Genomic DNA, 15,031 nt, shown 5'->3' with positions numbered 1-15,031 from the left:
TACAAAAGTTTAAATATTTTTTTGTATATATGGATTGATTCTTATTTAAAATAATAGAATATATTTTAATATTTTAATAAGTAAAAAAACTAAATATACTTTTGATTTATATTTATATATGTTTAAAATAAATTTGTGACCTCTATATTTAACTACTTTTTTAGTGAGGAATATTTAATTAAACTTTTTATATTTGTAAAGTTTATTTATGTAATATCTAAATAAAAAAATTATTTATATATTATTTTATAAATAAAAATTTATTTATGTAAAATATTATGTAATATCTTTCAAATAAAAATTTATTGATTTAAATATCTATTCAAATAGTAATATAAAGATTCGACAACAACATTAATCAACCTATGTAATGTTTTTTTTCGGGTTATTCAGGGATCCGAATGGTTCACGCATAAAACCCGAACCAAATCGAAAGCTAAATCAAATTTGAAGAGGAAACATTTGGGTTATATTGACGAATCGAATTTGAACCGAACCGAACCATGTTTTCTGATTGGGTTGGTTCGGGTCCTTCCAAATACATTTGGGTTTTATAACCAGGGCGACCGAAGTTTGGAATTTTTTTTCTTTTGGTTCTTTCAAATCACCAAAAAGAAAAAGGAAAAGCGGTAATAAAATTAATGGAAACTATTAGGTGTGGAAAACGAAGAACGTAGAAATACAGTTTCGGTAGTCCGTGTCGGATCCTTCTCGCACTCACAAAACGCAAACTTTGGAATTAACCGATAACAAGAATGAATCCCTCCGGTAATCAATCAGTGAAAGGACGATCTACTGTTTCGGGTTCCTGTGAGTTGGGATTGACGACGTCCCAAGTGCCACCGCCTTTCAGTAAAAGGAGGAATACAAAAGATGTGTCTCTGTCGTGGTCTGGGTTATGGTCGTTGTTGCCAGATGCGGTTGCTGTGAACTGCCTGGCTCATGCCTCGAGATTGGACCTAGCGGCTTTAGCTGTCGCCTCCAAGTGCCACCGATCTCTCGTAGCTTCCCCTGACCTTTGGGACTTGAGATGGCGGATGGGTTGTAGAGAGACATATTTCTACGTATGCTTGCGCATCATTCCTGACCCAACCCCACAGTGGTTCATCCTCAACCGTAATCGTCGGCTGGGCCCAATCCCGATCCCGTGGAACCCCTATCAGGCTCAGGAATCATCCTCTTTTGTAGTGGTGGATCGAGGGATCTATATAATCGGTGGACTCATAAACGGCAATCTTACTTCAGATGTCTTCTTCCTCGATTATTTCTTTCACACATGGCGCCGCGTCCCATCCATGAAAATGGCTCGTGCTTGCGCATCGGCAAGCCTTGTAGACGGGAAAATATACGTGCTTGGAGGGTGTGGGGAGGACGCTGATTCCTCAAACTGGGTAGAGATATTCGATCCAAAGACCCAAACTTGGGGTAACTGGTTTCTCCCCAAGTTGAGCTATAATATCCACCAAAGTGTGGTGATAGAGGAGAAGTGTTGAGAGATGACCTTTTGAGTGACCCTGCCAAAGGAAAAGAAGAAAAGAAGCTTAAGATGATGATGAAGAACTAAGAAGAAGAGGAAAGAAATGTCGAAGAAGAAGAAGAAGCACAGCAAGTCAACCTGAGAGAAAAGTCAACTGTGAATCTATGATGGGTCTCGTGTAAAAAGATGATGGGCTTCAATTGTGTCTTAGCCCAATAAGAAATATCGGTTGTGTGTAATAATAAGTCTAAGTCTAGTAGAAACAAGTAGCTGAAATAGTGAGTATGTTAGAGTCCCTAAGATGATTAGTTAAGGTCTACTAAAAGTAGTGTGGCTGAATGTCTGATTAGCTTAGTGTCAGGGTAAGGTGAGTGAAGTAAGGAGAGTTAGTATAGTCTAGTCAAAAGGTTATATATGTATGCGAAAATGAGAGTGAACAAGTGAGAGAATGCAATGTATGAAGAAGTTACACTACAAGAAAACAATCGTTTTCCAACGGTCCATTACGACGGTTTTTAAATCGTCGCAACATTACAACGAGTTTACGACGATCTTATGTCAAATTTTAAAACCGTCGTAAAACCGTCGTATAACAAAATCGTCGTAAACTCGACGTACAATTTACGACGAATTACGACGATTATACATCGATAACGAGAGATTTGCTAGTAAATGTAAAATCGTCGTAAATTCGATGCAAAATTACGACGAATATACGACGACTTCATTTCGATGTACATATTACGATGATTTTACGTCGAAAAAGAAGTTAGGTGAAAAACATTTAAAACATGTTTACCTAACAATTGTAGATGAAAAATTTTATCGCAAAATCGTCGTAAACTCGTCGTAATATTATTGTTGAATGTAAAACCGTCGTAAAAAGTCGTCGTAAAAGCGTTGTAAAGCCCGAAATTTTCCTATAAATAGATCTTCATTCCTTCATTCAATCACAACACATCATCATTCAAACATAAGAGCATCTTCATCTTGGAGACCCATTGTAGGTCTCTTAAATTTTAGTATAGTGTTGTAAATCCTTATATATTGAGTTTTCCATTGCTGGAAATCCGAATTAAGAGTTATATTACTTTGAAAAAAAGAAGTAATAATATTATAAGGTTAATTTACTCCATTCACGTGGCTAGACGTGACACAAGAGACCACCTCCTTTATTGTCTAATCAATAAAAAGAGATAGTATTGTGAGTTTATTTTCAAGATGTCTATATACGAGCTAAGAAGTTGGATGTATATGCGTAAAGATTCAGATGGGGCGTTGACAGAAGAGTTCAAGAACGGGTTAGAAATATTTATGTATCAGGCTACAAATATGGAGAGAACGAAAGATAGTGGGAAGATGTTTTGTCCTTGTTTGAAATGCAAGAATACGAGGTATACACTAACCAAAATCGTGTGGACGCATTTATTAAATAGAGGGTTTATGCCGCAATATTTTTTTTGGTATCAACATGGAGAAGGATATGGCAGTAATACTCATGGGAATGCTGGTAGTAGTAGTAATTATCAAAGTCATGTTGATATTGGTAAATCAAATTATGGTCATCAGCCTAATCAGTATCAATATGACCAAAGTGTAGATCATGATAGGATGCACGAAATGGTGACTGATGCATTTCATGAAACGCATACGGGTAATGCTGTTGAGGAACCTAATGTAGATGCCAAACGATTTTATGATTTGTTAGACAATGCTAATCAGCCAATCTACGAAGGATGTAGAGAAGGCTTGTCTAAATTATCGTTGGCAGCTAGGATGATGTCAATTAAAACAGATCATAACCTGGTTGAGGTTTGCATGGATGATTGGGCTGATCTTCTGAAGGAGTATCTACCGGAGGATAACTTGGCAGCGGGAACATACTATGAAATTCAGAAGTTGATTTTTAGTCTTGGTCTACCTTCTGAGATGATAGATGTATGTGTTGACAATTGTATGATTTTTTGGAAAGATGATGATCAGCTGGAGGAATGTCGATTTTGCTAAAAACCAAGATACATGCCGCAAACTGGTGGGCGTAAAAGGATACCGTACCAACGTATGTGGTATCTCCCTATAACTAATAGGTTAAAATGGCTTTATCAATTTGAAAGGACAGCTGCATCAATGAGATGGCATGCGGAACATACACAAGTAGATGGAGAAGTTATTCTTCCATCAGATGCAAAGGCATGGAAACACTTCAATATGGTATACCTAGATTTTGCTAAGTTCAAACGGAATGTCTATCTTGGTCTGTGCACTGATGGTTTTAGTCCATTTGGTATGTCTGGTAGACAATATTCATTATGGCCAGTAATCCTAACTCCTTATAACCTTCCTCCAGATTTGTGCATGCAAAGGGAATTTCTTTTCCTAAGTATTTTGGTTCCAGGTCCAAATCATCCGAAGCGAGCTCTCGATGTATTTCTTCAGCCACTCATACATGAGTTGAATCAGTTATGGTATACTGGCGTTCGTACATATGACTGTTCTACGAGGAAAAATTTTACTATGCGGGCTGTGCTTATGTGGACAATAAGCGATTTCCCCGCTAATGGTATGCTATCAGGATGGACTACACATGGGAGGCTATCTTGTCCTTATTGTCTTCATCGAAGTGATGCGTTTCAGCTAAAACATGGTAGAAAAACTTGTTGGTTTGATTGTCACCGGAGGTTTTTACCGGATAACCATCCATATCGGAGGAATAATAGGTTATTTATGAAGAACAAAAGTGTACATGTCCCTCCACCCGTTAATTTAACAGGAGCTGATATATAGGCGCAAATGGATCATTGGAGGGCAGAAGAAACAGTAACTCGTGGGGGAAACTGGCACACTCCTGCAAATATGCCTGAAGGTTATGGAGTTCATCATAATTGGCACAAGAAAAGTATCTTTTGGCAACTACCTTATTGGAAAGATCATCTGCTCAGACACAATCTTGATGTCATGCACATTGAAAAATACTTTTTTGATAATATCATGCATAAAGTTATGAACGTAGCGGGAAGAACAAAAGACAATGGTAAGTCAAGATTGGACTTGCCTGATTTATGCAACAGAAGTGAGTTGCATCTACTGAGAAACGGGAAAGCACCAGTTCCTGTATTTCGGTTGAGTGCAGATCAAAAGTCAGCATTGTTCAGATGGGTTTCTTCTGACGTTAAATTTCCTGATGGGTATGTCTCTAATCTTTCCAAATCTGTTGAGAAGGGGGTAAAGTTTGCTGGGATGAAAAGCCATGACTGCCATGTGTTTATGCAACGATTATTTCCATTTGCATTTGCTGAACTCTTGCCCAAAAACGTCCATGAAGCTATTGGAGGCATTGGTGCTTTTTTTCGGGATCTTAGTACACGAACATTATTAGTTGATGTAATATCACAATTGGCATTGAATATTCCAATATTGTTGTGCAATTTGGAAAAGATCTTCCCACCATCATTTTTTGATGTTATGGAACATCTTCCTGTTCATCTCCCACACGAAGCAGAGCTCGGTGGACCCGTTCAAAACAGGTGGATGTATCCGTTCGAGCGTTTCATGAAGCATCTTAAAGGTAAAGCCAAAAACTTAGCTAAAGTGGAAGGGTCAATTGTGGCGGGAAGCTTGACGCAAGAGACTTCACACTTCACTTCATACTATTTTGCACCGAAAGTACGAACACGCAAAAGAGTTACTCGTCGATATGATGATGGAGGAGTTGGCCATACATATGCCGTTGAAGGTGTATCTGACATATTCTCGCCGATCGGACGTCTTAGTGGAAAACTAAAAGATGTTTGGTGGTCCAATGAAAAAGATTATCACAGTGCACATACGTATATCCTGTTAAATTGTGAAGAGTTGTCATCGTATGAAAAGTACCTTTTTAATTAATAATATCTTTATATGAGTTATCAATATTAATAACTATTAATAACGACCATTTCGGCCGTTGTAAAATGATGTTTTTCTTGTAGTGTTATGAATGAAGTTTAAGAAAGCAAAAGCACCAAAAAAAAAAAAAAAAAAAAAGACAGAAAGAGAGATACAAACCTGAGAGTTCAAGAAGGCATAAGTTCAACATAGTATCAGAGCTCTACTTGATCTGAGGAGCCTGTTTGAACAATACAGAAGAAAATCAAGAGAGAATAGCACAAGAAACAGAAGTCAAAAGAAAAGAAAAAGGTCATGGCGCTAAACCTGCAATCTTCTCAGACCGTAGCTGTGTTTGATGGCCAGAACTACGAGTTCTGGGCAGCCAGAATGAAGACGACATTGATGAACAAGGAGCTTTGGGAGATAGTGAAGCAAGGAATACCAGATCCGAACTCAAGATCACCTGAAACAACAGGAGCAGACAAGTCAAAAGAAGCAGCAAGTCAGAAGTCGCTTAAGACAAAGGATACAGCTGCACTCCAAATCATCCAACATGCTGTAGCTGATGCTATCTTCGACAAAATCCTTTCAGCAACTACAGCAAAAGAAGCTTGGGAGCTCTTGGAACATGCCTATCAAGGTAATGAAAAGGTCAAAACTGTTAGACTCCAATCTTTAAGAAGAAACTTTGAGAATCTAAGAATGAAAGAAGGAGAAAAAGTCGAGGCTTACTCTGATAGGATTCAAGTTGTAGCAAACCAAATGAGAGCATTAGGAGAAGGAAAAACAAACTTCGATCTAGTGGTGAAGATGTTGGCATCCATGCCTAAGAGTTATGCATCTCTATCATCATTGATGGAAGAAACAAAGGACCTGAAAACGGTCACCTATGCAGAGCTAATCAGTTCGCTTGAAGCCCATGAGAAGAAGTTCTTCCCAGATAATGATGAAGAAGAAACAGAAGGAGCTTTTCATGCTCGGTTTAAAAACCTGAACCTGGAAAGCAGTGAAAAAGGGAATACAAGTCAGATGAGATATGGAGAAAAGAGATGGTGTGGCTACTGCAAGAAAGACAACCACAATGAGGATGTGTGTTACTTTAAGAATGGAAGAAGCAAACCAGACTTCAACAGAAGCAGAGACACCAGAAGCTGCTACAACTGTGGCAAACTTGGCCACATCTCTAGAGACTGCAGAAGCAAACGATCAGAACATGCTCAAGCAACACAAGAAGAAAACGAAGAGGAGGAAGAGTACCACATGTTTTCAGCAAGACACGAAGACCAGAAGCTTGAGGAAGAAAACATCTGGCTTATTGATAGTGGCTGCACTAATCATATGACCCCGAATGAGAAGTTATTCTCAAGACTTGATACCAGCTTTAAAGTTCCAATCCGCGTCGGTGATGGAACAGCTCTGACAACCAAAGGAAGAGGAGACATCGAGGTTATGACCACAAAGGGAAAGAGAATCATCAAAAATGTTCTTCTAGTACCTAAAATCACTAAGAATCTTCTCAGTGTTTCTCAGATGGTCTCGAACGGATACGCGGTTAACTTCAGAAGAAAGAGTTGCATCATTCTTGATCAAGTTGGAAGAAAAGTGGCAGAAGTGGAAATGAATGAGAAAAGTTTCCACATTCACATGCCAACAAGCAAAGGAATAGCAAAAGCAGTTTTAATGGAAAAGGGTGAATCAAGCCATCACCGAGCAGGGTATGCAGAGTTCACAACTGAGATAGTTCAAAGCATGGAATCAGCGATCAGAGGAGGAAAGTACAGAAGCTCAAAGATGGACGAAGAAGTAAAAGGAACAGATGATGAAGGTTCAAGAATCAATTGGAACAAGAAGACAACCAAGGAAGATTCAATTCAAGGAAAAAGAAATTTATTTCTGAGAGAAAAGGAACAGAAGCTAATCAATGAAATGATTGGTAGAAATGCAAGAAGAACCCAAGTGAAGATCAACAAGGATGATGAGAAGGTTGCGTGGAAAGGGAATATGATCCAAGAAATAGAGAGCATTGGAATCAAACATCAGACCTCACAGTCAACTGAAAAGTTCAAAGCTAAAGGCGATGAGATGTGACAAAGCTCAAGAAAGGAAGAGCAAAAGAACTTACCTGGCCATAAGGAAGAAAAGTATGAAAGAAGCAGAGGATTCTCAGCAAAGAATCTACAGGAAGAAAAGAAACTAAAGTCAATTGAAATTGGCAAGATAACCAATCAAGAGGGAGCCGCAAAGATGAGTGAAAAGAGGGAGCAAGTTCTGCAGAGTTCAAACAAGAAAGAAGTAAATAGAGCACCTTGCTGTACAACGCAGAAGAGTGGAAGAAGCATCGACTCCTCATCAATGAACCTGCAGAAGGAAGAAAGTCAAAAAACGATTAAAAGCGATCAGAAATTGGTTCAAGAAGGAACCACGAAATTCAGCAAGGAAGAAGCAATTAAAATCAAGGAAACTCAGAATGAGCAAGGGGGTATGAAATCCAGCTTACCCAGAAGCTACGCAGATGTCCTGAAGAGTAAGTCCATTCAGAAAGTAGAACCAAGGATGTCAAAATTCAAAACCCTAAGTTGGAATCAGGGAATCAACTCAAAGGCTCAAGAGGGAGTGTTGAGAGATGACCCTTTGAGTGACCCTGCAAAAGGAAAAGAAGAAAAGAAGCTTAAGAAGATGATGAAGAACTAAGAAGAAGAGGAAAGAAATGTCGAAGAAGAAGAAGAAGCACAGCAAGTCAACCTGAGAGAAAAGTCAACTGTGAATCTATGATGGGTCTCGTGTAAAAAGATGATGGGCTTCAATTGTGTCTTAGCCCAATAAGAAATATCGGTTGTGTGTAATAATAAGTCTAAGTCTAGTAGAAACAAGTAGCTGAAATAGTGAGTATGTTAGAGTCCCTAAGATGATTAGTTAAGGTCTACTAAAAAGTAGTGTGGCTGAATGTCTGATTAGCTTAGTGTCAGGGTAAGGTGAGGGAAGTAAGGAGAGTTAGTATAGTCTAGTCAAAAGGTTATATATGTATGCGAAAATGAGAGTGAACAAGTGAGAGAATGCAATGTATGAAGAAGTTATGAATGAAGTTTAAGAAAGCAAAAACACCAAAAAAAAAAAAAACAAAAGAGAGAAAGAGAGATACAAACCTGAGAGTTCAAGAAGGCATAAGTTCAACAAGAAGAAGCTTTGCTTTACGGGGTGGATAAGGGGCATGGAAGCTTCTACTTTATGCCAAGTGAATGTATGTTTTTGACAATGATAAAATTAGATTCTAAGCCAGGAAACAGAAACGATTGGTGTGCTATAGGGAAGCTGTTATTCTGTCGTGGTGTTCGATCGAGAATACTGTGGTGTGAGCCAGATGTGTTGGATTGGAAGGAGGTCAAGGGTTTGGAATATCTGCAACAGTCTCTCTCTGCCTCGAGACGAGTTCTCCTTACTCTTAATCCATGCACAGTGCAACGCTGTACACCTACCAATGTCAAATGTGATATCAGTAGACTCAGCAGCAACTCTTCTGGGAACATTGTCATTTTCTGGAACACTCATCCTGAGAGTTTGGAACTTTGGTCTGCGGAAATTTCCGTGGAGAGACGCAAGGGAGGCGAGGTTTGGGGGAGGATTGAATGGTCCGATGCAGTATTCAAACATGATCCTCGCTCTCACTCAGATAACATTAAGGTCTTATATTCTGCTTCTGTCCATGTCTGAAATTCCAATATTCTCAATGCAGTATTGAAACATGATCCTCGCTCTTAGTCAGAGAACAGTAAAGTCTAATACTCTGCTTTTGTCCATGTCTGAAATTCCAATATTCTCACTCCTTGTGCCTTAAACTAGTGCTTAATGACGCATATTTCTGTTTATCTAATAATTTGATTTCCAAGTTTGTTTAAGACTTTGTAAACTAGCATTGATTCCAATGAAATTTGTTTAGTTGAAAAATAAAGCAAGTTCCACATTTGATTAAGTATTTCGGACTTATACAATTTTCACATAATTCATATCATTGATTTTAAAATTATGTCATATTATAATTATTAAGTAACCATATCTATCTATTATATTAAAACAGAAGCACTTTTAGTATTTGCTTCCAAACATTTCTAAATTTTTTAAAAGAAATTATATTTAGAATTAATTTTAAAATTATCCTAATTTATTACAATATTATTTAAAACTATAATTTCTTTTATATCTACATTTAATTCTGAAAATTAAAATATTTATTTAGATATCTACAGATTTCCTTAAATAGGTTATATTTAATTTAAAATTCAAACTTTTTTTTTGTAAATAAATTTAATTCCGAAAAATAGATATTGATTTAAATTATTTTAGACTTCCTTAAATATATGTTATATTTAATTTAACATTTAAAATTCAAATAATATTTTTAGATTAACACATATGATTGACAAATATGTTATTGTATTTTTTTAATCATATTCAATCAAACTAAAATTTCACATATTAAAACTGATAAATATTAATATTATATGGTAATTTTATAAATATTAATATTATATCGTAATTTGATGGGACGAATTAGGGTTTTTTTTTATAATTTTGGTCTTATGCGGGTTGAGTTATCAAAATATGCAAGATATTAAGATAAAATTATTTTAAAATTAGTAAATATTTATATTATATAATAATATGAACAGGCATGTTAGACTTATGGTTTTATAACTACGGTCTTTTCGGACAGTAGAATGAGCGAGTTAGAAATATGTTTTTATAATAACAATTATTTTTTTATTAATAGAATGACCAGCTTAAAATTATGTTTTTATGATCGTGGCAATAATAATATAAGAAAAAACAAATTATATCTAAACATAAAAATAAATCTTTGTCACTTATTAATAAAATTATATGTCTAAAAAAATATAATTGATTTGATTAAAAATTAATTTCCGTGTTGATGCACGGAGTAAAATCTAGTTCTTACTTAAAGACCTCAACAAACAAACGAGTCTTTTAAGTGAAACATTTCATCTTTTTACAATAAAGACATAATTACTTAGTGAAAAGACACAACTTTTCATATAAGTGTGTAAAATTTAAATATGAAATTGATCTAATATAAAATTCTAAATGTTTTGCTTGCAGGAAAGTTTAAAGTATCAATAATACTGGAAATTCAATGAATTACAAAGTTTTTTCTAACAACAATCTCCGATTAACGGTTTGTTACTAAAACTATATATTTTTTTAAATGCTTTTCGAATATTAATTTATATATATATATTAATTAAAAATTCAGTTTTGTTTAGATGGTAATTTTTATTCAATATCAAACGGTAGCATTGTCCCAAAAAGTTGGAAGAAATAAATATTTATTTCAAAATATACTTCACTAATAATTTAAAAAATAAAACAACAACATGTACATAAAGTTTAATTTTGAAAAACTTCAAACTAACTTAGAATTACTAAAAAACATAGTTTATTTGCAAGTAATTATTATTAATATAGTGTTATAAGAAAATATTTTTACTAGGATGTTTAGCTATTAATAAAGAAGAATTTAGAGCGAAAGATGGAACCTGAGTTAGTTTCCTAGAAAATATGTTTGGAACAAAAGCCTCATAATTTGGTCAGGATGAAAATTGGTAATTCTTTTGGCTATATTTCACTAATCTTATTAAGCCAATATACCTTTTTGTTTTATGAGTTATGAGTTATTTAGTTATATTCTTACAAATAATTTTTAAATTAATTTTATCATAAAGATGCATGTGTAGCAATTTAGAAAAAAATATCACCTTTGGTTATACTTAATCAATTATATAAATTTTTTGTCATAGAAATCATGTTGTACCAAACTATAATGGGCTTATAGATGCTTTTCTAAAAGGAAATAAACAACTTATAAATTTGGATGTTAAAGTGGGGGAAAAAGATAATTAATCAAACATAAAAGATGCATTTTATTATTGTTTTCTTAAAAATGTATTTATAGCATTTGATTATTAGAATGAGATAAAGAATTGTATGAGGCAATGAAAGAACTATTCCTTTATGCCACACTAAATTAGTTGTGTAATTTATTAATAATTTTATTAGATCCCTATGAGTTACAAACCCATTAAGACTACGAAATTTCTATTGAAAATATGTTACTCGAGATATTGTTTTCTAACAAAAGAAGTTATTTAAATTTCATGAGCAAATCTATAACAACCTCATGGTTTTTTTCAAAATTGAGTTGGAACGAGTTATAAGAAGAGAATGAGATAAGAAATTCAGTATTAATGTTAATAAAGTATCCAATCGTTAGAACTAATATGTGAAGGTATAAAATCATGTTAACTTTTTTTTTATCATTCAAACATACCAAAATCTCTGGGTGCCAGAATAACTCAATAAATGCATCTTATGATTGTCTCTTTGCATCATAATTCATTTGCTTGTACCTTTCAGTTTATAATTGTTGATAAGACGGTGCCTTTTTGTTTTTAAATAGGTACATTTATGCTTATAATTGTTCATTTAATTATAAATTTTATTTATTAACTCATGTGTTTTAATTATATTTATATATTTGTTTATTCATGAAAACTAGTTATATTTGACACGGAAATTCTAAGCCTCTAAAATGTATTATTAATGTAACATAATTAAGAATTTGTTAAGCCAATATACTATGTCCAATGCTACATGATGTTATAAATTCCAGATAATTTTTAGGTTTCTGAAAGATAATCTTAACTTAAATGTATCAAAATTATTTCTAATGGTTAGAATTCCAAATGTTTTATAGATTATGACAAATTTGAATTGTTTGGAGATTTTAACATTTCATATCATGATATTTTTTAAAAACTTCTCTTTTTAAAAATATATCTATCAACGATTGAGTTCTATCGATAAAATTGATTTTGTTTGTTATATTCGTTGTTTAACTTTTTCTCAATGTCAATTATATATGTTGATTTATATGTTGAGTTATACGTTGTTACATTAATTGTTAACTATAAACTCAAATAGATATGTGTGTAAATTGCTTCGAATGGCTTCATTCATCTTTGTATTTTTATATTTTTGAAAATAATATTTATTTATTTTTTTATTATAGTCGTTATTTTTTTCAAAATAGTGGATATTCACGTCTAAGTATTATCACATTTTGTTATATATATATTCACTTATAAATATTTAAAATAATTAAGATTTTAATATATCTCTAGTTGGAAAATGCGGCTGCCGTGACTACTTAATCGGCGACTAGGCGTTCGATGGCCAGGACGGTTGCGATTTGGCCAAAATCAAATATAAAATCGGAAAGAAAAAGAATGTTATTTTTCATATTTCAATGTTAGAAATTGGATAATACATGTTAGATATCTCATTTCGTACAAAAACGAGAAAAAAAAAAACAAAGTTGAAATGGTGATTTATTGTCTGGAAAAACGATAGCCGCCATTTTTAGGATTGATGAAATTGTGAAACACTCTGGAAGGTGATGATTATATATTTACCAATTTACGTTTCATTTACATTAAATGAAAGAAAAAAAAGAAAATGGACACTTGATTGTTCGATCCTTTGGGATCACAGGGGAAATAGAACTATTAGACCACCGATTATTTCAACATTTATCCAAAATAAAAATTATAAAAAATGTATTTTAATTGTTAATTAATTATATTATTTAAAAATCCTAAAACTAATTTCCGATTAATTTTTGACTTTTTTTTTTAGGTGATAGGCATACCTCAACCACCCGATTAGCGCCTAGCAAAATTTTGAATATGAAATATACCGTATTTACTCCGCAATTTTGCGGGGCTCGAGATCTAGTTATTTTAAAACAATAATTGAAATGCTAATCTTATTTTGTTTTCTTTTGAAGATTAGTTAGACAATAAAATTGTAATAATGTTTTCTAAATTGATCCAAAATTTGCAATTTCAAAACAATAATGCCATATAGTAATGATATCATATCACTGATTTTTATTGCTTAGGATCAAAATTTACTATTTTTAATTACCATAGCATAACATATTCATAACATGTATTAAAATAGAAACTTAAATAATATTTTTTAAATCGATCCAAAATTAGCAATTTGAAAACAATAATGCCATAGTCATCATATAACCAATTTGTTATAACGTAAGACCAAAATGTACTATATTTGATGACCATAACATATTCAAAAGTCAATATTCAGAAAATATTAATACATACAAAAAATCTTTATTTTAAAAAAATAAAATAAACTGAATGCCTAATTAGGCCACTTTGCAAATTCATCAAATTTTTTTTAAAAAAAATATATATATTATGTCATCCTCAATTAAACCACATTAAAACATATTCTTACATTAGTCCACATGGGACGAGAAATGCACAAAAGCAATAAAAGAGCTTAAACGGATCTGGAAGATCCTTCCATCATTAAAGATCCCATCAAAAGGTAAAAGAATTTTACAAATAGATGCAAGCGACTGTTACTGGGGTGCTGTTCTCTTAGAAGAAGATGAAAAAGGAAAACGAAACATTTGTGGATACAAAAGTGATGTTTTCAAATACAGCGACAAGCACTACCAATTTTTTTTTTTTTTGAAATGAATGTAAAATTATATTCAAAATCAAAAAAGACTTTTTTACAACCCCATGAGGTGCGACTTGTGTTTAAAAGAGAGAACTAAAAGGTAGTAAACAAGATACAACTTTCAAAAAGATAGTTCAAGCTCGGGTACTAAACCACGTTTGAAGAGCGTCCTCATATCTTCTATCTCTCATGTTGCGAATGGATTGGATTCGGCATCGAACAAGTTTGTCAATGAGATGCAGAATCCTAACTGCCGGAAGTGGGTCATCTCCATGCCGGCGAGAATTTCGTTCTCTCCAGATGCTATGTATGGTAGCTTGAAGAGAGAAACGAAACAGGAATAAAGTTATGCGATCAAGCCGCGAGTCTGAGAGGAGGCGGAGAACATCATTCCAGCTCGTAGTGAAGCTGTTTCGAAGCAAATTTTTGGTAAGCTAGTCCAAATTTCCCTCGAATAGCTGCAGGAGAAAAATAAATGGTCTCGGGATTCCAGACTAGAATTGCAGAGAGAGCATGCAGTGTTTGCCCCAACATTCCAGCTTTGCATCCGATCTCCAGTGGATAGACGATTTAGGATGGCCAGCCATGCGAATACCGCGAACTTCGGAGTACAGTGCGTAAACCAGACTCCTGAGTGCCATGAAACTGTATCTGAAACCGATCGAATGAGAAGCCAGGTCTGTTTCGAACTAAAAGAGGGTTTGAAGGAGCCCTCTTTGTGCTTCCATAAGAAAGTATCCTTTGTTCCTAAGCTGAGTTGCGCAAGTCTGGCTTCCAAGACATTTTCAATCTCTGTGAGCAAATCAATTCGGTTGCGTCGACGGCGTCTTCGAGACAATGACGCAATAGAAGCATTTAGAGGGATTCCGAGATCTATAGGGCCTCTCGTCCCTACCAGATCGAAAATGCGTCCCATACCCGACCAAATGTCAAACCAGAAACTCGTGTTTTCCCCATTCCCGATGTCAACCTTACAGAAAGAGCTAGCCAGAGATCTATATAAGAATTTTTCGCCACATCCATGATCCTGTACTAGTGTTGTTGCTGATCGACCAGAAAGTCTCTTTCCGAATAAGATACGTTTGAATCCATTTGACCCAGAGGGATGGATGAGAAGAAACT

General features: G+C 34.3%; 2 protein-coding genes across 14 annotated transcripts in view; one reads left to right on the top strand and one right to left on the bottom strand.

Moving 5' to 3' along the window:
- LOC112085505 overlaps window positions 1-8,028 on the bottom strand; it is a 28,833-nt gene extending 20,805 nt beyond the window's left edge. For 2 of the 13 annotated variants that reach the window (XR_002898805.1, XR_002898804.1), the window contains exons 1-8: window positions 7,842-8,028; window positions 7,650-7,702; window positions 6,840-7,519; window positions 6,602-6,760; window positions 6,443-6,534; window positions 6,077-6,340; window positions 5,669-5,976; window positions 5,522-5,582 (exon numbers count right to left, since the gene is read on the bottom strand). The gene's annotated coding sequence lies outside the window, so the exon portion shown is untranslated. Of the gene's footprint in view, window positions 1-1,105; window positions 1,515-5,521; window positions 5,583-5,668; window positions 5,977-6,076; window positions 6,341-6,442; window positions 6,535-6,601; window positions 6,761-6,839; window positions 7,520-7,649; window positions 7,703-7,841 lie in introns of those variants that run through there. The other 11 variants (XR_002898806.1, XM_024154735.1, XM_024154732.1 and 8 more) reach the window with 10 other exon arrangements.
- Window positions 146-9,052, top strand: LOC18014578 (putative F-box/kelch-repeat protein At5g03000). Its single transcript, XM_006397111.2, has 2 exons — window positions 146-1,488; window positions 8,526-9,052. The coding sequence occupies exons 1-2, from the start codon at window positions 756-758 to the stop codon at window positions 9,050-9,052; spliced, it is 1,260 nt and encodes a 419-aa protein (XP_006397174.2). The 5' UTR covers window positions 146-755.
- The last annotated feature ends 5,979 nt before the right edge of the window (window positions 9,053-15,031 follow it).

This window comes from Eutrema salsugineum, unplaced genomic scaffold (assembly GCF_000478725.1).
Source record: "Eutrema salsugineum unplaced genomic scaffold, Eutsalg1_0 scaffold_3, whole genome shotgun sequence".
NCBI classification, from domain to species: Eukaryota; Viridiplantae; Streptophyta; class Magnoliopsida; order Brassicales; family Brassicaceae; genus Eutrema; species Eutrema salsugineum.
This window is presented reverse-complemented; position numbering and strand designations above follow the sequence as displayed.